This window comes from Sorex araneus, chromosome 6 (genome assembly GCF_027595985.1).
Source record: "Sorex araneus isolate mSorAra2 chromosome 6, mSorAra2.pri, whole genome shotgun sequence".
NCBI classification, from domain to species: Eukaryota; Metazoa; Chordata; class Mammalia; order Eulipotyphla; family Soricidae; genus Sorex; species Sorex araneus.
Window position 1 is genome coordinate 57,885,954 of NC_073307.1, and position 24,329 is coordinate 57,910,282.

At 44.6% G+C, this 24,329-nt stretch overlaps 1 protein-coding gene across 1 annotated transcript in view; it reads right to left on the minus strand.

Annotated features, from left to right (window-relative positions):
• BLM (BLM RecQ like helicase) overlaps positions 1 to 24,329 on the minus strand; it is a 69,752-nt gene that overhangs the window by 3,932 nt on the left and 41,491 nt on the right. Inside the window, exons 14-20 of the mRNA XM_055142714.1 lie at positions 19,636 to 19,831; positions 18,105 to 18,295; positions 11,728 to 11,875; positions 8,368 to 8,567; positions 6,826 to 7,018; positions 3,563 to 3,685; positions 1,365 to 1,566 (exon numbers count right to left, since the gene is read on the minus strand). Coding sequence (XP_054998689.1) covers positions 1,365 to 1,566; positions 3,563 to 3,685; positions 6,826 to 7,018; positions 8,368 to 8,567; positions 11,728 to 11,875; positions 18,105 to 18,295; positions 19,636 to 19,831 — 1,253 coding nt within the window. The remainder of the gene's footprint in view (positions 1 to 1,364; positions 1,567 to 3,562; positions 3,686 to 6,825; positions 7,019 to 8,367; positions 8,568 to 11,727; positions 11,876 to 18,104; positions 18,296 to 19,635; positions 19,832 to 24,329) is intronic.

The window sequence follows — 24,329 nt, forward strand, 5'->3', positions numbered from 1 at the left end:
CCTTTCACTTTTTTTTTTTTTTTTTTTTTTTTTTGCTTTTTGGGTCACACCCGGCGATGCACAGGGGTTACTCCTGGTTCTACACTCAGGAATTACTCCTGACGATGCTCAGGGGACCATATGGGATGCTGGGATTCGAACCTGGGTTGGCCGCGTGCAAGGCAAACGCCCTACCCGCTATGCTATCGCTCCAGCCCCCGACCTTTCACTTTTGATCGCTTTGCTGCTGCCTGCACAGCGGAGAAGGCTGGGGTTTGGGCTCTCCCTGGGCAGCAGAGAGGCAGAGAGGATGGAGAGCCCAAAGGTGGAGTTGGCGAATTCTGCAGCTACGAAAGCAGGGTGGTAAGTAGTAAAAGAATCATAAAGGTGATGGACAAACAGAGCCCTCTGTTTATTAAGCTAGTATCTAACTGGCAGAATTTCAATTCTTTTTTAAAAAAATTTTATTAGTGAATCACAGTGAGGTACAGTTACAAACTTATGAACTTTCATGTTTGGATTTGGTTTACATCCCTTCACTGGTGCCCATTCTCCTCCACCAATGTTCCAAGCATCCCTCCCACCACCCCCACCCCACCCTGCCTCTTTGTTTTGTTCCCTTTTGTTCTCTCTCCTGTTGGGTGTTGTAGTTTGCAATAGAGGTTTTGAGTGGCCATCACACTCGGTCTATAGTCTACTTTTGGTACGCAGTTTTCAACCCGAGTGGGTCCTCCCAACATTTTCTACTAGGTGTTCCCTTCTCTATCTCAGCTAACTGGCAGAATTTTTGGAGGCAAAACCTGGTAAGAAGACCTGGTATAAAGATTCCCCCACACACACCAAAAAAAAAAAAAAAAAGTCGGAAACGATTTTGCAAACTAGGAAACTTTAGTGATATCAACTTAGGAGTAGAATTTAAAAGTTAGAAACAGGGCCCAGAGAGCTACTTCAACGGGAGGAGGCCCAGGTTTGATCCCTGACACTAAATGGCTCCCCAAGCACTACCAGGAGCAACCCTGGAGAACGAGTGGGAGTAGCTTCTAAGCACACTGGATGTGGCCCCCAAACAAAATGGACACAGGGGATTAGTTCTGGATCAAACCTTGAATGCCACTCCTTTGATGGGAGAGGCAAAATTTAATTGTGCTTCTTTTTAGTAAGAATGATGGGACTGGAGCGATAGCACAGCGGGTAAGGCGTTTGCCTTGCATGCGGCTGACCTGGGTTCGATTACCTGCATCCCAGATGGTCACCTGAGCACCAGCAGGAGTAATTCCTGAGTGCATCGCCGGGTGTGACCCAAAACCCAAGCCCCCCCAAAAAAAGAGAATGAAAACCAGACAGTGTGCAACTGCTTTGCCCCCGGACCCCAGAATATACTATACCCTTTTGCTCTGGAGCCACTGAAACCACTTCTCCTCCTCTTAGACCTCTGGAAGGCTGGCATCCTTTTCCTTTTTCTTTCATTTTTGCCTCTATTTGCAAAGTAGTGAGAGGATATGGGTGCTTCCTCATCAGACTCTTCAGGGCAATTCTGTCCAGGGCCCCTGCTGTAGGAAGGGTTCGTCTCTGCAGAAGTGTCCTCAGCTACAAAGGACAATGCAGACATAAGGAGGTGAGGCCATGCTGTTAAGTGCAGTGACAAGTCTAGAAAGGACATGTAATACGTACCTGGAGGTCTTCCTACTCCTTATGATATGGACTCAGTGGATGTAAAACACATCTCCATTTCATCAAGCCCCCACAGTGCTCAGTAGCAATTTATTTTCAAAGAAAGGAGGTCAGAATTCATTATGATATGCTAACTTAACTAGAGACGTCAGGGTTAACTCATACTCCGTATGACCTTCGAAGTTCCTGTTATTGTTAGGGTAATTAATTTGAGTTGGAAAGCATAACATGCCGCATGAAACATTTACCAATTTACACACACCAAATATGAGCCCAATATAAAAAACTATAACTATCCTGTTCTGTACTTCCGCTCAGAGCAATTATTGGAATATTCGAGACCAGTGTTTCCAACCAGGGGAGATACTGACCCCGGTAGACCCCCAGGATATTCCAAGAGGAACCTAGGTGAAAACCTCGTGAGTGGCTATCATGTGAGAGCAGGGGGCCAACTAGTCAGACAGGGTGCAGAGGAAGCCAAGTGTTGGAAGATCACAGGCAGAAAGCTGAGAAACACTATTGCAGACCATATGTTTTACCTCTTTTAAGATACAACTCACTGCTCTGCATACTATTTGTGAACATTCCTCATGCTATACAAGAAATGGGTCTGTATAAAAGCAAATGCTTGCAGAGAAGATGGTAATTTTCACAGCTATTTGTATCCCAAGACACCCCCAAAAGCAGGACACCTCTCTATAGGTCGGCAGTGGTCCCAACTCCAATTTCTGAAAAAAATCTTTCCCTGAGGTCTGGTGCTCTTCATGCAATCTGCTGCCTGATAAGCCGAAGGTGCCCTGCTCACTCCTTAACCACCCAGCACTGTACTGTCCGTAGGCAATGGCTTCAGGGCCTGACCCCTTTTGAGGGGAGACTCCAGAGACGTGAAAAGCTCTCACCCATTTTCACCCAGCAGTGGGTGTTGTGAGCCTCAAATTAGACCACACAGGCAAAAGCAGAGTTTGTCCCTCACTGTGCCAAGGCTGTTTCCCTAGTGGCTGGTCCTCAGTGGGCAAAATCCTCTTTTGACAAGTTATATACAAAGTAAGTGTTCAGTTCTTACCAAGAGATTGTCATTGTATTCAAAACAAGGTTTTAGATGGAATCAAGACAAACTGAGGGATTTATTAAAATCCTACTTTTCAGCATTTTGTTAATGGATGGAAAATGACTAGAGAGTGAGCGCCTAAAACGTGTGCTCACTCATTTCTCATCCTGCTCTTTCCATTTGCCTGTACAAGATACCCCCGCCCAGGCTGGCAGGAAACGGCTAGCTCTCGGCACGGCCACGGGATTGCCTGCTGCATGGCAGCGCTGGAGGGCAGGAGACCTTCCCACGTGGCCTGTCTCCTCCAGCAGTCTTTCCTTGTTTGCCGCTTCCTGTAGTCGGAGCTTCGGCCAGCTCAGTGGTGAGGCACCTAATTAGGTGCGAGGTGACAGGCCTAATGCCGCCCCTGGGAACGTCTGCTAATGATGCACTAACTCCGGGCAGATTCTGCCGACAGCCAATAACAATAAGACTATCTAGCATTCCGATTACATGTTCATTTTTCCAAAACATTTCAACTCCACTCTTTAAATTTTATCTTTAGACATGCTTGTTAGATAGCATGTTCACTCCTCAGATAAGGAAACTGAAGCACACAGAAGTCATGTGGCCTGCCAAGGATCACACCAAGAGCTGGTGACTGACGTGGGCCCCACCCGGGGTGCCTGAATCCTTCAATGCTCCACACAGAGCAGCTTCAGGGAACGGCAACCCCTGGGGGTCTGAGAGGGGCCTGCTCTGATCACTTGGACATTGGTGAAACAAGGCTAGAGACGCTGACAAAACTGAAAACCCCGCACACTTCCCAGCAGGGGAGACACATCACTTAACACTGGAACAGGAGCATCTGGGTGTATACTGAACCTGGCAATGCCTGCTCCGAGTATTTCTGTAACACTGCAATCACTTCAGCGCCGTATTTTTCCAGTTTGTCTTCAGTAACACCGTCAATTTGAAGCAAAACCTCAGGATCTGAAGATAAAGATTCTGTGCATGGACATAAAATTAGGAATTTAAATTACCACCCGTAGAAAAACCGCTGAACTCAAGTTCATCCAGTCCTCAGCACATGCTTGTTAACTGCAGGCCACCAGGCACAGGGGCCAATTTTCCACAGGGCAGGCAGTGACCACAGAGGCGAGGAGAGGCCCGGGGCAGAGTCTACCGCCTAATCCCAACAAAGGTGTAGAAGTCAGGGCCAGGTGGGAGAGGGCAAAGAACACCAAGGTGCTGGCAGGGTTTGCGTAAGGTGGCCAGGAGATCGACCAGATCTTGCTTGCTCTCCTGATGCAACTTGTTGAGCTGTGAGACTGCCAGGAAGCACCCCCACCCCTTTCAGCTGACTTCTCCCTCATAATCAGTCCCCTATGCAGTGAATGCCTTAACACCCCAAATCTGTTCGTCACCTCTTTCTGCACATGGGGTGAAGCAAATGTTTTGGTTTTGACTAGGAGCCTGAGTCTACACACAAGTTGTCTCTGTGAAGAGACAACTGACTACAAAACACTTTGAGGTTAGGGCTGGAGTGATAGCACAGCGGGTAGGGCGTTTGCCTTGCACGCGGCCGACCCGGGTTCGATTCCCAGCATCCCATATGGTCTCCTGAGCACCGCCAAGGGTGATTCCTGAGTGTAAAGCCAGGAGTAACCCCTGTGCATCGCCGGGTGTGACCCAAAAAGGAAAAAAAAAAAAAAAAGAAAACACTTTGAGGAAAGTGTGGGGACATAACCTTGGAGACATTGTAAGAGCAAGCAGGGAGGCGGTGAGCTGGAAGAGGTGCTCTTCAGAGAGATTTATCCTGGTTAACTTCGGAGGCTGGGTAATGCACTGGCTGTTAGAAAGTGGCACAGTGATAATGCCTGTGTTTTTTGTTTTTGTTTTTTTTCTTTTTGGGTCATACCCAGCGATGCTCAGGGGTTACTTCTGGCTTTGCACTCAGGAATTACTCCTGGCAGTGCTCGGGGGACCATATGGGATGCTGGGGATCGAACCCGGGTCGGCCTCGGGCAAGGCAAACGCCTTACCCGCTGTGCTATCGCTCCGGCCCAATGCCTGTGTTTTTGATGGGAATCTGGCTCAATGTAAAACAATGTTTTACACTGGAGACCCTCATTTTGATCCCGGGCACCATCTGGCCCACTGGCACTCAGGTGAGGCCCTGATATCCTTCGAGTAATGTAAAGTGTGGTCTCCACAATAAAAAAAAGAGAAAACACCCACATGGTTTCCACATTACTTCTGTATTTAGAGAAAAAGAACTGACCTGTGGGACAGACCGGCAGGTTTATGGAGGGGGTTAGTGGAAGATAAATTGGGAGAGGCGAGCAGAAATGCAGACACAGATAGAATTTCTTCTTTTATCTGGAGTGCTATTGTAGTTTTGAGCAAACTTCTTTTAAAAAAATTTAGAATCTGGAGCCGGGAAATATAGTACAGAGGTTAAAGTATCTGACTATACCTGGCAGTGCTCAGAGACCATATGTGGTGCCAGGAATTCAAAATGGGGTTGGTGAGATACCAAGCAAGTGCCAAAACTCTGCACTATCTTTCTAGTCCCAAATGTAAATTTTATGAGTGCCTATTATCAACTTACATTGACTTTAAACATTTCTCATATATGCACTTATGATATAAATCTGTATCCAAATAAGTAAAAAACAATTTTATCAGTAGAAGCACTGTGTCATAGTTTAACAAGAACTTTTTTCTTTCATAATAGTTCACAAAATGATAATGTTTTGGGATCAGGGCAAGCTCAAGGGGATAGAGCACATTCCTGGCATGCACATGACTCCCTGAGGACCACTGGGCAACAGCACCACCTGAGATATTCCCTGCACAAACAACTAGTTCCTTAGGGGCTGGAGCGATAGTACAGTGAGAGGGCGTTGGCCTTGCATGTGGGCAATCCAGGCATCCCATATGGTTCCCTGAGCAACGCTCTGAGAGATTCCTAAGTGCAGAGCCTGGAAAAAACCCTGAGCATTGTTGGGTGTGGCTCCCCCAAACCAAAATAGTGTCCTAAAATAGACGGCACCTTAGAGCTGATGAGAACTGTAGAGGAGTAGGACTGAAAGAGAAAGTGGTGGCTCTAAGATTTTATGGATATGTGAAAGTGATGCACATTGGTCAATCAATCATGAGAACAACCTTACAACTCCAGACTGAGGTATCTAAGCCATGGAAATAACTTAGGTCAGCAAATGCTAACTAAAGACACAGCAGTACATTAAATCCAGATCCAGGAAAGCATGAAACAATTCCTTTTTGTAAGAACTTTACAAAGGGCATTTTGTACTTTTTGTGTATTTTGTTCTCACTGCAAAGATGTACATAATATAGCCAAACAGTATAAGGCAATAAGTAACGGACACAAAGTGACATCTGATGTTAAGAGATAACAATTAGCCACATTCTAATACCCAGCATTGGAACTATAAAATTAAAACTAGAGACAGATAATAGAGCAGGTAAGGTGCTTGCTTTGCATGTGGCAACTTGTCTTCTATTCTCGGCAACACATATGGTACTTGAGCCCTCTAGAAATGATCCCTGAATGTAGAACCAGGAGTAGGCTCTAAGCACAGCCACTATGCTTAGGTCCCACAACAAGCACGAATGACAGGGCTAGTGAGATAGTTCAATGGTCTGGAAAGCATGTTTGGCACACAGAAGGCTTGGGTTTGAGCCTAGCACTACATATGGCCCTTTGAGCAGCGCCAGAACAGCCCCTGGACACCAGACCAGGAGTAGTACCTAAAAGGTCAGGTCATGGTCCCCTCCAAAATTAAACCAGATGTTCAAATTAAGTATTATATGTACCCAAGAGAAGATATTTTATCAGGCTGGGGAGACGGCACCAAGGTTGGAGAGCATGCTTTCCATGCAGAAGTCTGTGGCTCAATCCTTGGCACTTCACGGGCCCCTGCTCACCACCCCACTCACTACCCTCAAATATTTATCTCAAGTATGTTCAAACTGTTTCCAAAGCTTTCAATTCAGAGGTTAAATAAAAGTAATAGTGACTGAGAATATATTTATATACTTACAAAATTTCTTAAGCAAGAATAATTTTTGGCTTATTAAGTTATGCCACGTTAATGAAAGATCACACACACACACCTTACCTGCAAGCTTCTTCAGAGTGGCAGTATTAAAAATGTTAAAATAGTGGACTCCAAAGACTTTCCCCAGAGATTTGCAGACTTCTGTCAGTTCTCCAAGACATTTCTTAACCATCTCTTCCCTCTGAGACACCTTTGCCACTAAAGCTTTTTGTTTCTTCACACTGCTGGAATTTTCTGTTTCCATAAAGTCTACCTTTGTAAGAGAAAAAGAAATCAGAGGCATGGGTGCATGCACACACGAATCCAGTTATCTAATCGTTAACTACATCTAATTTTTTTTTGTATTTCTATTATATGACAAATAGAGAGAGAATGTTTCTTGGGAACAGGGGACACACAGTTAGTCTCCACTTCTTGACCCTCTGACACAGAATAGCATCTTCTGGGGGGGGGCGGGGGAGTCTGGACCATATCTTCTGGGGGGGGCGGGGGAGTCTGGACCATATCTTCTGGGGGGGGCGGGGGAGTCTGGACCATATCCAGCAGTGCTCAGAAGATCATATCTGGCACTGGGGATGAAAATGGTACTGGCCCCATGCAAGGCAAGCACTTTTAACTTCTGACCTAGTTCTTCAGCCCCAGAGCAGCTTAATAAATACTTATATAATGAATGTATGATAATTTACTGACAGGTATCTTTTAATGTTTTCAGAGTCAAAGAGTATGCCTTGCATACTCTGGTTTTCACACCCAGAACTGCATGGCTTGCTGGGCACTGCCAGGTTGAGGTATTCAGGCGTGTTCAGGTCCCCACAACAATAGGAATGAAAAATAAGAAAAAAAAAAAAAGAAGAAGAAAAAAGAAAAAAAAAAAGAAAAAATCATTTTTACTCACGCACCACAGGTGGGTTCAACTTTATGATTTTTTTCAAACTATAAGGAACAGAGTAGGACAGTACGTATATTGTCCTATATACATATATATGTATATATATCACTGTATATATATATATATATATATCACTGTATCACTGTCATCCCGTTGCTCATCAATTGCTCGAGCAGACGCCAGTAATGTCCCCATTCGTCTCTGTCACGTGCTAGTGTAGCCCAATGCTCATCATAAAATACTCCTTACCCATTTTCCATACCTCTCAGAGAGCCTGGCAAGCTACTGAGGATATCTCACCTGCATGGCAGAGTGTGGCAAGCTATCTGTGACATATTTGATATGCCAAAAACAGTAACAATAACGTGCTCTTCATGTATATGTATGTATGTATGTATATATGTATGTATGTATACTTAAAAACTTTGGAAAATGACATTTTGATTAGAGGTACTACATGTTTATTTATTTACTAGGACAATAATTTAAAAACCCATACCTTTAGGGGCTGGAGAGATAGGACAGTGGGTAGGGCGCTCACCTTGCATACAGATAATCTGGGTCCAATCCCTGGCATTGCACCCCCAAGCTCAGTCCCTGAGCTCTCCCAAGAGGGATCTTGAGTGCACAGCTAGGAATAAGCCCTGAGCACAGAGCTGGGTGTGATCCCCCAAACCAAAAACTAACCAACCCACCCACCCAAACCCCCATACCTTTAGATGCCCATTTAGTACAGCTTCAGCTTTATGTCCAGGCATCACATAGGCAATCGCTTGATCATTAGCATTGATATATAAATCTTCATCCAAAATCTTATCAAGCACTAGTTTTTTAAAAAGTCTTTCAGCATTGTGTCGTGAATAAGTAGATCCCTTTCCAAATATTCCAGACTGGATTTTTGCACTCTTACTTCCTAATAAGAAGAAACAATAAATCAGATTAGTGAATGCAGACACATCAAAACTCTCAAGAGACTAAATTAGGGTGGTCATTTCGCACAAAAAATATGAATATCAAATCATTGTGCTGTATACCTGAAACTAACAATGTTATATGTCATGTTTTATGTACTGTAGCACTGTCGTCTTGTTGTTCATCGATTTGCTCGAGCAAGCACCAGTAACGTCTCCATTGTGAGATTTGTTGTTACTATTTTTGGCATATGAAATACGCCACTGGTAGCCTGTCAGGCTCTGCCATGCGGGAGGGATACTCTCGGTAGCTTGCCGGGCTCTCCGAGAGGGATGGAGGAATCGAACCCAGGTCGGCCGCATGCAAGGCAAATGCCCTACTGCTGTGTCATTGCTCCAGCCCAGTGTTAATACAATATGGAAAAAAGAAAAATACATTGGATTTGACTAGGAAGTTAATCTTCAGTTCTAATGCATGTGATCCATGTCATGTTCCACAATGAGGAACACTGGAAAAAAAAAAAGAGCATGTGTACATGTGTACAGTATATTTCTCTGAGAAAAGACAATTAGTCAGAGGTTGTCAAAAATTTTATTTATTTTTATTGGTTTCTGGGTCACACCCAATGGTGCTTAGGGTAACTGCTGGCTCTGTACTCAGGAATCAGTCCTGGTGGGGCTCTGGGAATCATATAGGATGCTGAGGATTGAACCCAGGTCAGCCGCATGCAAAGCAAGTGCCCTACTATCTCTCCTAGCTTGAGTTATTTTTAAAAGATATCAGGGGTGGAGTGGAGTGACAGTACAGAGGCTGGAGCACTTGCCTTGCATTCGGCTGAATTATGTTCGATCCCTGGCACCCCGAATTCCACCAGGAATCATCCCTGAGCACAAAGCCTGGAGTAAGCCCTGAGTACCACTGGGTATGGCCCCAAAACAAACTAACAAAAAGTCTTTTTTTTTTCTTTTTGGGTCACACCCGGTGATGCACAGGGGTTACTCCTGGCGGTGCTTGGGGGACCATATGGGATGCTAGGAATTGAACCCGGGTTGGCTGCGTACAAGGCAAACGCAAACGCCCTACCTGTTGTGCTATTGCTCCAGCCCCAACAAAAAGTCTTAATACAGGATACTGTGCATGTGTGTTTCAAAAGAGAAGGGAATAGAAGGGTTGAAAAACAGAAAGCAGTATTGGGGATACAGGATGTGTCTCTGGGGTACAGTGTCTCCCTTGCAGCTGTAAAACTGTCTTGAATTCCTGACACATTACCCAGTACGATCCTGGTGCCACAACAAAGTGAGTAATTCACAAGTGAGCAACGCCAGGCAAGCACAGCAACTAAGTACATGAACACCACGGCTGAGGTGACCCAAACACAGTAACAAGGGCAATAAAGGCAAGGGAAAGGGGGAGAAAGTGTGAGCCAGGAGACTTAGCCCCAACCCCCAACAAACTGGTAGATATTAAAATGCTGGGAGTGGAAAAACAGCACAAGGGCTAAGGCAATTGTCTTGCCTGTGGCCGACCCCAGTTTGATCCCTGGCACTGCCGGGTATGGTCCACTTCCTATTCCCCCAAATTAAAATGCTGACTTCGTTTTGTGGTACGTACAGCCAAAGTGGGCCTGCACACTCCATTTGCAGAGCCTTCCACTCAGCTAACTGGAGAGGCATAGGAAAAGTAGTCTGCTGGAGTTCTAGAAGAGGAAGTCTCACTCTCACTGTGCAAGTTATAACTTTCAAACTTAAGTTGCTGCTGTGTCTACTGGGCTGAGAAAAGCAGTCAATGGGGCAGGCTTCAGACAAATCTTTCTAAGACTTGCTCCCTCAGCTGGAACAAATATATATTATCTAGTGGTTGAGTATTAAAGAAATCATAACTATTGAAACATTATGCATTATGTTTTACAAAGTCTGTTAACCTCATGATTCATTCTCTCTCTCCTCCCCCGCCCCTTCTCTGTGCTGCTAAGAGTTTGATCTATCTTTTACTTCCTCTCAATCATCATCACCATTTTCAGTGCAGGAAACACCAACTATATCTGGCAGTACTTCCACTCAAACTCGGTCTTTTTTTTCTGGGGGTGGAGACTGATGTTAGGTGATTGAACTCAGAATCTTCTACATGTTTGACATATCCTTGGCCACTTGAGTTATCTCCTTGGCCCTTCCGAAGTCCTTTTGGGGTTGTGTGAGCTTCTCTGGCAGTACCTGGGGACCTATGGGCAACCCAGGAGACACACAGCGGGCACTCGAACAGATCATTTAAATCTCGGGCTCCCTGGTGCTGGTGGCAGTGGCACGTGTGCACATGTGAAGCACTCTTGTGGTATTCCAGGGAACAAACTTGGGGCCCACCCTTTAAGCGATTTCCCAGCCACCTTTACTTAATTTTATTTAATTTTAATAGGCCTCAAGGAGGGAAAGAGGGTAAGGAATGAAGTGGGGTGAGAAGGAAGGAGGGAGAAAGTGACAGACACACTTAAGTTTTAGGCCCAGACTGCCATTTTGAACCAGAAGTTAGTTAATGGGTAAATTTCCAAGGAAGCCAGAGCCCACTCAGAAAAAATCATATCCACTTCAATTTTTTGTTTGTTTTGGCAGTGCTCAGAAGTTTGCTCCTGGCTCCGTGCCTTCTGGCAGACTTGGGGGACCATGAGATGCTGGGGATCAACCCAGGTGGGCTGTGTGCAAAGCAGGTGCATTCCCCACTATACTATCACTCTGGTCCTGCTTCATTCTTTTTTAAATGTGGAAATTCATCTTAGTGATTTAAAGAAGATTTCTTTCAAAAACTGCTAGCACTTTTTAAAAACGCTTTTTGCAGGGAAAGTGCTAGATTGAACCTAGTCTCATACAAGTGAAAAAGGCACCTTTATTATTGAGATATTCCTGAATTCTCTAATAAAAAAGTCCAAAGAAAAATTTTTTCCCAATGTAATGATATATTTTTTGGTTTTGAGGCCATAACTTGTAGTGGGTGGAGGCTACTCCTAGCTTTTGTTCTCAGGGGTCCAAATGGTTCAAGGGACTGAAGGCAGGGTTCCCGCATGTAAACCATCAACTATAGCCCTTGTGTCATTTCTTCCACTTTCTATGTACATCTTATGAGTTTTTTAAATAGTCAATTTTTAACTTATATAATTAAAACAAATAACTTACCCAAGAAAATGTCAACCAGCATATTCATGGTAAATCTCCCAGAAGGACCCATATATTTTGTATTTCTCCCTTCTTGTGATGAACTATGTTCTTGCACAAATCTTACAATATTTTTCACGTCATCAGTCACATCTCTTGTCTTAAAGTCCTATGAATAAAGAGATTATAGGTTGCTATAATTAAGATCACGAGGACTAGAGCCAGGAGTAAGCCCTGAACACTGCTGGGTGTGGCCACCCTCCCCCACCCAAAGAAAAGGATAACAATACCTAGATCACTCAGAAAAAATCATTTCTAGACTAAAACTAAAAGCCAGCAATCCTCATGTTCAGATGTTCTCTTAATTCGGCCAATCCCACAGGCCATCATAAAGTACCTTAGACACCCCTTTAGATCACGATGTCACACTACTTGACAAAGCATATTCAAGCCTGTTTCCGCCTTCCACACTCAGCCCGTGTAGCTGAATTTGGCTGGAGAAACATGCACATTATACTGGTGGTTTTCAATTCAGTCCATGGCCAGAAGCTGCCAAGGAATCATCATATCCTCTATCTTCTTTCCCCATTCTCCTAGCACTCAGCAAAACTGCGCTGTACACCTGCTTAAATTTCACTATGAATTTTACTTACAGTTTACTGGAACAAAGTCATGGAAAAATCTATGTATTTACTGTTTATGTTTGCCTTTGGGCTAAAATAGCACAGTTGAGTGGCTGTGACTGAGACAGCAGTTCTGTATTTTACTCTACTTTTTTATGGTACAGGGAACTGAACCCAGACCTGATGCATGCAAGGCATGTACTTTACTGCTGAGCCACATCCTTGGCAAGGGAGCAATTCTATAGGCTCACAAAGTCTAAAATATTTACTTTATGGACCTTTAAGATAATGATCCATTGGGGAGACAGCTCGGTGGGCTTGAATACATTTTTTTGCATGAACAAGGCCCTAAGTTCTGTGGTATCCATTATGACTCACCCAGCACTGCTAGGAGTGGCCCCTGAGCAATGCAGAGGGTAGCCCTGAGCACCACTGGGTATAGCCCTTACCTCCTCCACAAAAATGTAATAATAATGACTCCTTCCTAGGATCACCATTCATATTTGCTTCCTTGCCTTGCCATCTATCACTTCTCATATCTATCAGTCGATGAGGCTACTTTTTGTTTGTTTGGTTTTTTTTTTGCTTTTTGGGTCACACCCAGCGATGCACAGGGGTTTCTCCTGGTTTTCACTCAGGAATTACTCCTGGCGGTGCTTGGTGGACCATATAGGATGCCGGGGATCGAACCCGGGTCGGCCGCGGGCAAGGCAAACGCTCTACCTGCTGTGCTATCACTCCGGCCCCGATGAGGATACTTTTGACGTCACTGAAAAAAACTGAGCAATCAGAAGAGCTTCATGACCTTCCTTCACTGTATTTATTTTCCACTGTGTCTCACTCACACCACATCCTTTTTTGCTCGTTTGTTTTTGGGCTACACCTGGGGGTGCTGAGGGCTTACTCCTGGCTTTAAACTCATGGATGACTCTTGGAGGCACAGGGCACTATATGGGATACCAGGTATCAAATCCAGATCAGCCTCATACAAGGCAAGCACCCTCCCCACTGTATTATCGCGCCAGCCCCTTACACTACATATCTTATTTCCCCTCTTGACACTACAGTAGCTGCCCCAAAGCTCTTAAAGTAAACCTCCCTAATTAAGAACTAGACCCCAACAGCTCTTGCCTACTTGGGGAAACAGCTTTGACCTTTTCCGCCTTCCTCCACACACATCAATTTTCCTTTAGAGGTACATTTCTTTAACACACTGACAATGGCACTTACCACTGATGGCTTACACTTGGATGTGGTTTTTTTCCCTTTTCCCCCCCTTTTCCACCTTTTGGTTTTGGGGCCACATGTGGCAGTATTCTGGGCTTATCTCTAGAAGTCCCCAGGATTGAACCTTGGTTGGCCGTGTACTAAAGAAGTGCCTCACCTGCTGTACTATCTCTCCAGCCTGAATGTGTTTTAACACAAATTGCAGTGCTAGCGTCAACATGTTAAGAAATGAATGTGGGACTGAGAAAGTACAGCAGGTAGGGAGCTTGCCTTGCATGCAGCAGATCTGGGTTCGATCTCCAGCATCCCATATGGTACCCCGAGTACCACCAGTAGTGATCCCTGAGTGCAGAGCCAGGAATAACCCCTGATAACTGCTGGGTAGGACCCCCCCAAGAGGGCTATTTGCTTGACTCCATTTCCCCTAGCAGCTACTGTTTCTTTCCTGAAGAAAAACACAGTGCTGTATTCAACGCCTCCAATTTCACCCTATTTACTGAAATTAATTGACGCTAGTCACCATGATTTCCATGGTGCTGAATCCACTCAGTCCTGAGAGCAGGTGGGCCTCTGCCCTGGTGGTACTCCCTCTCCTCCTTTCAACACTTCCAGCACTTTGTTTCCTCTGGTCTTATTAATTTTTTCTTTTTCCCTTTCTCTAGTTCTTCTTTAACAGTTTCCTCCCTTTCATCTAAACTTACAAGCCTGAAGTCTTTATATGTTCTCCAGGCTTTATTTTTATTATTATTTTTTTTTGCTTTTTGGGTCACACATGGCGATGCACAGGGATTACTCCTGGTTCTACACTCAGGAATTACTCCTGGCGGTGCTCAGGGGACCATATGGGATGCTGGGATTCGAACCTGGGTCGGCCGCATGCAAGGCAAACGCCCTACCCGTTGTGCTATCGCTCCAGCCCCCTCCAGGCTTTATTTTTAAATATTTATTTATTGGGCTGGGGTGTTAGTACAGCAGGTAGGGTGTTTGCCTTGCACTGGGCCGACCTGAGTTCGATTCCCAGCATCCCATAGGGTCCCCCAATTACCGCCAGGAGAACATTGCTGGGTATGACCCAAAAATAAATTATTTATTTTGCTTTTTGGGTCACACCCGGCAATGTTCAGGGTTACTCCTGGCTCTATACTCAGAAATTACTCCTGGTAGTGCTTAGGGGACCTATGGGGTGCCAGGGATGGAACCCAGGTTGGCCACGTGCAGGGCAAATGCCCTACTATCACTCCAGCCCCTGTTCTTCAGGCTTTAAATACCAGCATATGCCAAATACTCCAAATTTATATATGCTACCAGCTTCTTTTCAGAGTTTCTGAATCTTACAGATCATCTAACTTGGTACACGTCAAACCAAACTCTTTTTTTTTTTGGGGGGGGGGTCACACCCGGCGATGCACAGGGGTTACTCCTGGCTCTTCACTCAGGAATTACTCCTGGCGGTGCTCAGGGGACCATATGGGATGCTGGGATTAGAACCCGGGTCGGCCGCATGCAAGGCAAACGCCCTACCCGCTGTGCTATCGCTCCAGCCCCCAAACCAAACTCTTGATCTTCCCCACCAAACAGCATTTCCCAAACATCTTAGCGAAGGATCATTTCTTTCTCCAGTTATTTAGCCTTCAGATCTTTGCCCCTCATGGACATTCAGCGTCTGCTTAGCTATATAAACTTCCCGGTTACTTCTCAATTACACCAGGCCTGCCCCTGCCCCACTGAGACCTTCATCCTTTGCTTTGGCCATGAACGCTCAGACCCAGAGGGTTGCTCCCATCTCACTCCAACCTGTGCTCAGTCACCTGATAGATATGCACCTTGAAACCCACCCTTACCTCCGACTCCATTAATGCAACTGGGCCTTGTCTTCCCTATTTTCTCTGCTAACTGTTTGTACCCAGGCCTCCCTCTGCTGGAATGTATGCCTTACAAGGACAGGGATCTTTCTCTGTCTTGTTCCAGGTCACTTCCATGACCCAGCAGACACAACAAACACTCATTGGATGAGAGAATTGATTGGCAATGTGTACAGGGTGGGGCATGGTCAGTGGAGAGGGCCCAGGGCCTGCAGCTCCCACACCAAAAATGTCTATGACCCTTCGCTCTGGCTAATGCCCCAGTTCTCTGCAACTGCTCTGTTACAAGCATGGAGCTGCAATGCTGAGAATAAATGCTGAGGGCTGGCACAAGCCCAGCATATCCAAGACTGTGAGTTCAATTCCCGGTACCATGTCCCTCTGCCCACCTGCTCCTACCGCTACCCTCCCCAGTACTGCCTGGCTCTTGTGGCCTCTGAGCATCCCTGCCCATGCTAGGTGGAGTTCTACTGCTAGGAGTGACTTTGGGTCCCCAAGCTGAGTCAGTGTTGGCTTCTAATTAAAAAAAAAAATTAAAAAAATCTTTTTTTTTCCATTTTGGGTCACACCTTGCGATGCTCAGGGGTTACTCCTGGCTCTGCACTCAGGAATAACCTCTGGTGGTACTCAGGGGACCATATGGGATGCTGGGAATCGAACCCGGGTTGGCCGCGTGCAAGGCAAATGCCCTACCCACTGTGCTATTGCTCCAGCCCCTAAAATTTTTTTTTTTTAAAAGAGCCAGAGATATAGCACAGCGGTTAAAGCACATGCCTCACACCTGTCACATAGGTTCAAATCCCCAGCTCTACTAGAACTGATCCCTGGCAGTTCTGAGGACATCCGTGAGCACTCCTGGGTGCAGCCCCAAAAAGAATAAGACAAAGACAAAGAAGAACATATGTCTGTCTCCCCTCCACACCAAGTCCACTTGTGAATCTTCAGGATAGGCATTTTTAACTTTGACTGTGAAAACACTCTACAGAGTACAATAAACTTTACAACATAGAATTAAAATGATAGGTACTACACGGATCTAATTAATAGTTTCCCAAGGTTACTTTTATTTATTTATTTTTTTCCTTTTTGGGTCACACCAGCGATGCACAGGGGTTACTTCTGGCTCTGCACTCAGGAATTACCCCTGGCCGTGCTCAGGGGACCATATGGGATGCTGGGATTTGAACCTGGGTCGGCCGCGTGCAAGGCAAACGCCCTACCTGCTGTGCTATCACTCCAGCCCCTCTCAAGGTTACTTTCAGAACAGATGATGAAAAACTCACCCAGAAGTTATTCCCATTATTCTTTATAGTTAAAAAAAAATTTATTAGGTAATCTAATTGATCTGATTACACAGTATACAAGTTATTCTTATTATAATGAAGATGAGATCTCCAGAGATGAATTTAAAATATCCTACCTCTCTTTACTGGATCATTTTGAATATTTACAGGTTAATGGTTTTTTAAAAATATTATATTCAGGCTTTTTTTCCCCTTTGGAGAAACCTGCTTTCTTTTACTTTTTTTTTTAAGCAAGGTAGTTTTTATTAAACTAAACTACTTAGAAAGAAAGGCTGGGGCTGGAGCAATAGTATAGCAGGAGTATATTTGCCTTGCCATGGCCTACTCAGGTTCAATCCCCAGTGTCCCATATGGTCCTCAGAGCACTGCCAGGAGTGATTCCTGAGTATAGAGTCAGGAGTTATCCCAGAGCATTGCTGGGTGTGGCCCCAAAACAAACCAAAAAAGAAATATGTGAGAGGAGAGAAAAAAGGGAAATGTGTTCAAGAGAGAACACAGGCTTCTCCAGAGTGGGAAAAACAATCAAAGGAACGAAGAGACAAGTAAGCAAGATACGTGTTCGAAGGAGTTCTGGGTTGAAGAGCCAGCTGCATGTTCTCTCTTGAATCTCTCTCTCTCTTTCCTTTCACATCTCTCCTAAGTTTCTTTCGATAAAAACTTTTAGTTCATTAAAAAATAAAATAAATATACTTTTTCAGAGTACAATTACATTTTTTCAAACCTAAGTTACCTAGATGTCATTTTCTCCGTTTTGGCCCCTTGAAGTTAACACTGTAATCTACCTTCACCTACCTTTTCTAAATTGAGAAGAAAAATAACATCATTTCGTATAATCTTATCAAGTCTTTTTGGCATTTGCTACTGAAGGGGCAAAATTTAAGCTTTTTTCTTTTCTGTTTCCTTTTCCTAGGGATCAGACTAGGATGCTGGGTCCATGTAGTAGCAGGGATAACTTAGGGTGCCATTTTCAAGATCAGCCTGCTGAATTATATCTTCTCAGGCCCCTTCATCATTGTCATCACATCTGTTATGGACCATATGGGATAATATATAAAATTTTTTTTTTTTGCTTTTTGGGTCACACCTGGCAATGCACAGGGGTTACTCCTGGCTCATGCACTCTGGAATTACTCCTGGCAGTGCTAGGGGACCATATGGGATGCTGGGAATCGAACCCGGATCAGCCGTGTGCAAGGCAAATGCCCTACCCGCTGTGCTATCGCTCCAGCCCCCAACATATGGAAATTTTATATTAGGATTTTATGTTTATATAAATACAGAGTGTGGCCTGTATAATTATAATTTAATCAAATAAAAATAAAGCATTCTTAGAAAAAAAAACTTGTTAACTTCTTCAAAGAATTAAAAGCTTTCTTACTTACCTTTGTTTTACAGCAATTATCACAAGAAACATCTGGGTACTTCTTACAAAAATCAGGATTAAATCCAATTTCACCAAAATAAGCCAAAAGTTGTATTCTCCTGCATTCTGTTATATTTTCACAGTAATGTACCATACTATATAAATTATTGAAGTGCGTTTCTTTTGTATGGCGGTTTCCATCTTTTTCCACTAAAAGAGATGAAGGATGTAGTGAAATCATACTAGCAAAGTAGGAAAAAAAATGCAGAAATTTCAAACAACATATAGAAGCCAGCTCGAGTGGGCACCAGTAACGTCTCCATTGTGAGACTTGTTGCTAGTATTTTTGGCATATCGAATGTACCATGGTAGCTTGCCAGGCTCTGCCGTGTGGACGGGATACTCTCGGTAGCTTGCCAGGATCTCCAAGAGAGATGGAGGAATCGAAGCTGGGTTGGCCCCTATGCAAGGCAAACGCCCAACCCGAGTCTCACAATGGAGACATTACTGGTGCCCGCTCAGGCAAATCGATGAGCAACGGGATGACAGTGACAGTGATACAGTGATATAGGGGCCAGAAAGTATGGGGGTAAGGTGCTTGCCTTGCATGCGGCAGCCATGGCTTACAGGCACCATGATGATTCTCCAGAGCACTGCCAGGGGTGGCCCAACAGAACCCTTCATACCCCACCCCAACAAACAACATATAATCCCATTTACACTCACTATAAAACAAAGGCATCTGGGAAAGGTAAATACTACAAGATATTGCTACTTCTAACAAGAGAGTAGAGGGACAAGACTGGAAGACTGGAGTTTTATTATTTCTTAATCTGGGTGGTAGTATATGAAAAGTCATTCTTTTCTCCTCTGCCTTCCTGAGTGAGGTCAGGAAAAATACAAAGGAAACCAATAACTGGAGTTCGTTTGTTCGTTCGTTCCTCCCTCCCTTCCTCCTTCCCTCTTTCCCTCCCTCCCTCCCTTCCATTTTTTTGGGTCACACCTGGTGATGCACAGGGGTTACTCCTGGCTCTGCACTCAGGAATTACTCCTGGCGGCGCTTGGGGGACCATATGGGATGCTGGGAATCAAACCTGGGTCGGCCGCACGCAAGGCAAATGCACCTGCTGTGCTATCACTCCAGCCCCTAACTGGAGTTATTTCTTGCAGAAAAGTATACAAGACATGATTTGAAAATTTTCTGCTTCATATATATTTATATAACAATTGAGTTTTATGTAAGATGAATTCTATGATAAAAATTAAGGAGAACAAAACTTTCATTTTGTTCCTTTTGTGTGTGTGTATGGGGGAGAGGGCACACCTGGTGGTGCTCAGAACTGGCTCTGGGCTCTGTGGGATGCCAGGGATTCAAACCTGGTCAGTCATGTAGAAGGCAAGCAAGCACCCTATCTACTGGATTGCTCCAGCCCTAGTGAAATTTTCATTTCTATACCCTTTATTTTCTTTTGAGTATGGAAAAGTGGATTGAAATCAAAGTACCACAAGCAGGAGTAGACCGTTATCACAAGACTAGAAGTGTCTCTTACTCAATATGAGTCTCTTCAGTCTGGTCACATCGTGATAGGTGTAGAAAAGCAGGCAGTCAGATATTTCCCCGTCTCTCCCAGCTCTCCCAGATTCTTGGTAGTACCCCTCCACAGATTTAGGGAGCGACGCATGGATCACAAACCTCACATCAGGCTTGTCAATTCCCATTCCAAATGCAACTGTTGCACAGATAACCTGATGGGAAAGTAAATAAATTTCTGTTAGACTTGTAATCCGCTTAAAGAACATTTTAATAATGGATGCTTCTAAAACTTTATCCCCTATCTTATTTAAAATATATTCTAGCTGGACAAGAACTGAGTGTTAAAAGTAAAGGGATATTCTTGATAACCTTTCAGTGTCAATATTGCAAACCACATGCCCAAAAGGGGAGAGAGGGGGAAAAAGGGGAAGAGAGGGTGAGGGAGGGAAGAGAGGGAGGGAGAGAGAGTAGGAGAGGGAGAGGGAGAGGGAGAGAAGAAAAGCACCTGCCAGAGGCAGGCTGGGGAGTGCGGGGTGATGGGATGGAACCTGGGGACACTGGTGCTGGGAAATGTACACTGGTGGAGGGATGGGTGTTGGAACACTGTGTGACTGAAACCTAATCATGAACAGCTTTGGAAGGGTCTATCTCAGAGTGATTCAATGAAAAAATTATATATATTCTAGGGACTGGAGAGATAGCTCAACAGGTTGGAGTACATGCAGGAGGCTTGGGTTTGATTTCTGGTACCACATACCAACCTCCCAATACCACCAGAAATGACTTACAAATACCAGTTGTGCCTCCTAAGAAGTGTTCTATATAATAGACTACTATTTAAATTTGACCCACATTTTTTCTGGGCCCTACCTGGCTATGCTCAGTGCTTATTCCCAGTTTTATACTCAGGGATCACTCAAGCAGGGGTTCAGTGGAGTCTGTGAGGTGATAGGGATGAACCCAGGCTGGCTGCATACAAGGCAAGCGCCTTACCTGTTGTATTATCTCTCCAGCCCTGATCCACAAATTAACATGCCCAGTGAGAGGTTTTCATAGACAGGACTTGAGATTTAATTAGCTCCAAGAAGGCAAAAGGTAAGAGAAGTTTGGTGTGGCAGGCACTTGTTTAAACGGCTGGTGTTATCAGTCAAAATAATGAAATGAACTGCAATTGCCCCTTGATGTGCTGCCACCCCCATGTTCTTTTTTTGGTCACACCCAGCACTTCTGGGACTTAACCTGGGGTTCCCAAATGCCAAACAAGTGCTCCGGTCCTTTAAGGTAACTCATTTTTTAAAAATCAATTTTGAAAGGCCAAACCTGGTGTTGCTCTGGGGACCCTATGTGCTGGAGATCAAACAGGGGTTGACTGCTGCAAGGCGAGCGCTGTATACTCCCTATGCGATCTCTCGGGCTCACACAGTTGCGATCTCCGGGTTGTGGTCAAAACCGCATTGCTCTGAACCGTGGGGAATTTACAAGGTTTAGCTTCTCTGATGAGCTTCTCTGCAGCTTTCTGCCCTGCTCCACTTATCAGTGTCCGGATTGGCAGAAGTATGCCTATCCATTTTTGAATTGATTGTCAATGAATTTCAAAGGAAAAACCCTGAATCTGTCGTGGTGACTGAAGACGGTATACACATGGCTGCTGCACTCTCCTGTACAACTGAAACCTAATCATCAACAGCTTTGTAAGGGTGTACCTCATAGTGATTCAATTAAAAAAAAATAAGTTAAAAAAACAAAAAACTTCCCTCCAGGGCCCAAAGGAACTGCACAGGGGCTTATGAATACTAGCCTTGCAAGCTCAAGGTCACAATTTCAAATCCCTGGTGTACCACGTGTGCTAAGTCTGATTTGGGTAGCTCTGAGGCCTGAGATTACTGGCACGGCAACTGTAACTCAGAAGATGTGACCTCTGGTGAGCACCACAACCAAGACTTGTGTGAGCATGTACAGGCCTGACATGGAACAAGTGCAAATCTCGGGGAGCATCACAGCCCTGTGTGAGTACAACAACCTCATTAATACCCCAGTGAGCACCACAGTTACAAATGTGAGAGGAAGGGGCTGGAGCGATAGGACAGAGGGGAGAGCGATAGGACAGAGGGGAGGGCCTTGCATGTGGCCAACCAGGGTTCAATTCCCGGTACCTCAAATGGTCCCCCAGCCCTGCCAGGAGTGATCCTTGAGTACAGAGCCAGGGGTAAGCTCTGAGCAATACTCAAAACAAAAAAAGTGTGGCTCAGAAACAAAAAGAGAACTAACAGAAAAATGAATTGTTACAGTAACCATATTTTAAGAGCAACTGAACTATCTGGCAACCAGACTGGACTAATGACAGGATTTCAGATTTCGGTGAGTGCAAGCAGCGGGGCAGGGGACAGCAGTGCCTACACTTATCAACCATGGGAAGGGCAGTGCTGCTCTGGAGATGAGTCATCCGTCTGACACCGGCACTCTGACCCAAGGCACAGCATCCTCGAAGGGGAAGCCACGAGTGAGCCATGTCAGCCACAGGCCTGAAGAGCGCAGTGGGCAGGGGTCCCAGAAGCTCAGATGTGTCTTGCAAGGCTGGGAGAGCCCATAAGGGGAGGCAGTCTGTCAGCACTGATGTGAGCCCTCCTGGGGGAAAAAAAAATCCTTTGTTTCCTGAAACTGGGAAAACCTGCTTTGTTATTTCCTTTTGTGCCGGCTGTAAAACTTTAGGTTACAATAATTTCTTTGTGAAGAAAAACAACCATGTTTTATTCCACCTCACAAATCTAAGCTGATCAAAGCTGTCTGGCTGGTTATATTATATGTTGACTGTAAGGATTAGCTAGTCTTAGGGAAAAAACAATTAGGTTAAAAAAAAAAATCAGTTTCTTTGAACCATACTTGTGTTCCAAGTCTTTCAATGGTTATGTAAATACGTTCATATGTATACTCGTTATAGAATATTTTTATTATAAAGATTTTGAAGAACTATAAAAAATTGGCTTTATTATTTTCTTAGTGGCAATTCCTAATTGCACACGGCCTAGTGTGGGTGAGTGCTGTCACCAGCAATGCTGGGCTGGGGGCTGCTGTCCTTTTTCGGGTCTATTTTTCTATTTCATTCTCTTTTCCATGGTAGAAATTATACACGTTTGAATTGTCTTAATCTACCCCTCTCCCTCACTAGCATACGAATACTATAACATTACGGCAGGTAGGGTGCTTGCCTTGCACACAGCAGACCTGGGTTCGATCCCTGGTACTGTATATGGTCCCCCGAGCACAGTCAGGAGTGATTCCTGAGTGCAGAGCCAGGGATTAGCCCCAAGCACATTTGGGCATGGCCCCCAAACAGAAAAATAAAATAAAAAAAGCCTTTTCAAGAAATCATTCTATTTTTACAGGATGGGGAGGGGTAGAGGTTGGGTCACACCTGTGCTCAGGGATCATTCCTGGCAGGCTCAGGGACCATTTCAGCGTCAAGGATCAAACCAGTTGTACACAAGGCAAGTGCCCTACCCACTGTACTTTCTCTCCAGCCCTGTATTTCCCTACCCCCTTGTTTTTTGGGTCATACCCAGTGGTGCTCCTGGCTCTGTGCTCAAGGATCACTCTGGGTGGTGCTCAGGGTGCCAGGGATCGAAGTCAGGTTGGCCAAGTGCAGGGGAAATGCCCTCCCACTGTACTATTGTTCTGGCCCCACTGGGCTATATATATATATATATATATATATATATATATATATATATATATATATATATATTGCTTTTTGGGTCACACCCGGCGATGCACAGGGGTTACTCCTGGCTCTTCACTCAGGAATTACTACTGGCAGTGCTTAGGGGACCATATGGGATGCTGGGATTCGAACCCAGGTCCACCTCGTGCAAAGCAAACGCCCTACCCGCTGTGCTATTGCTCCAGCCGCAGCCACTGGGCTATTTTTTTTTTTTTTGGCTTTTTGGGTCACACCTGGCGATGCAAAGGGGTTACTCCTGGCTCTGCACTCAGGAATTACCCCTGGCTGTGCTCAGGGGACCATATGGGATGCTGGGATTTGAACCCGGGTCGGCCGCGTGCAAGGCAAACGCCCTACCCGCTGTGCTATCTCTCCAGCCCCAACCACTGGGCTATTTTTAAGCTGAGATTCTTCTCCATTCACAGTTCATAATTTAAAAGTACCAAACTTTTATGTACCTATTATTTATTTTATTGAGGATAAAAAAAGGACTCTACTAAGTAACCAATACCACTCATTAGATCTTCCTTGTTAGTTTCTACTTTTTAAATTTCATTAAAATATTTTTGTTGTTTTTAGGCCACACATTATAAAGTTCAGAGATTACTACTGGCTCAACTCTTGGAAGATCAACCAGAGTCTGGGATAAAACCCAGGCCTCGCACATACAAGTTCTCCAGTCCACTGAGCTCTCTCTTATGGTCCCCACCCCCTATTCATCTTTAAAACCTTCTTTATGACACATTTTTTTTACATGTTTTCTGTTCTATTTCTAGATTTGATGCATTGATCTGTTTATAACATATTGCAAAGCCAGTGTTTGCCATTATTTTCTTGTCAAATTCTTTTTGTTATTTTCACTGGAGTATTTCTCCAGGGAAACTTTAGAAAAAGTTCATCAAAGAAAAAGAATGTTGGAACTTTTTGAAGGTTGATAGACATCTGTTAATTATTTCAGTGAATAAATCAGTGATATATTTTCTAAGTGTCCA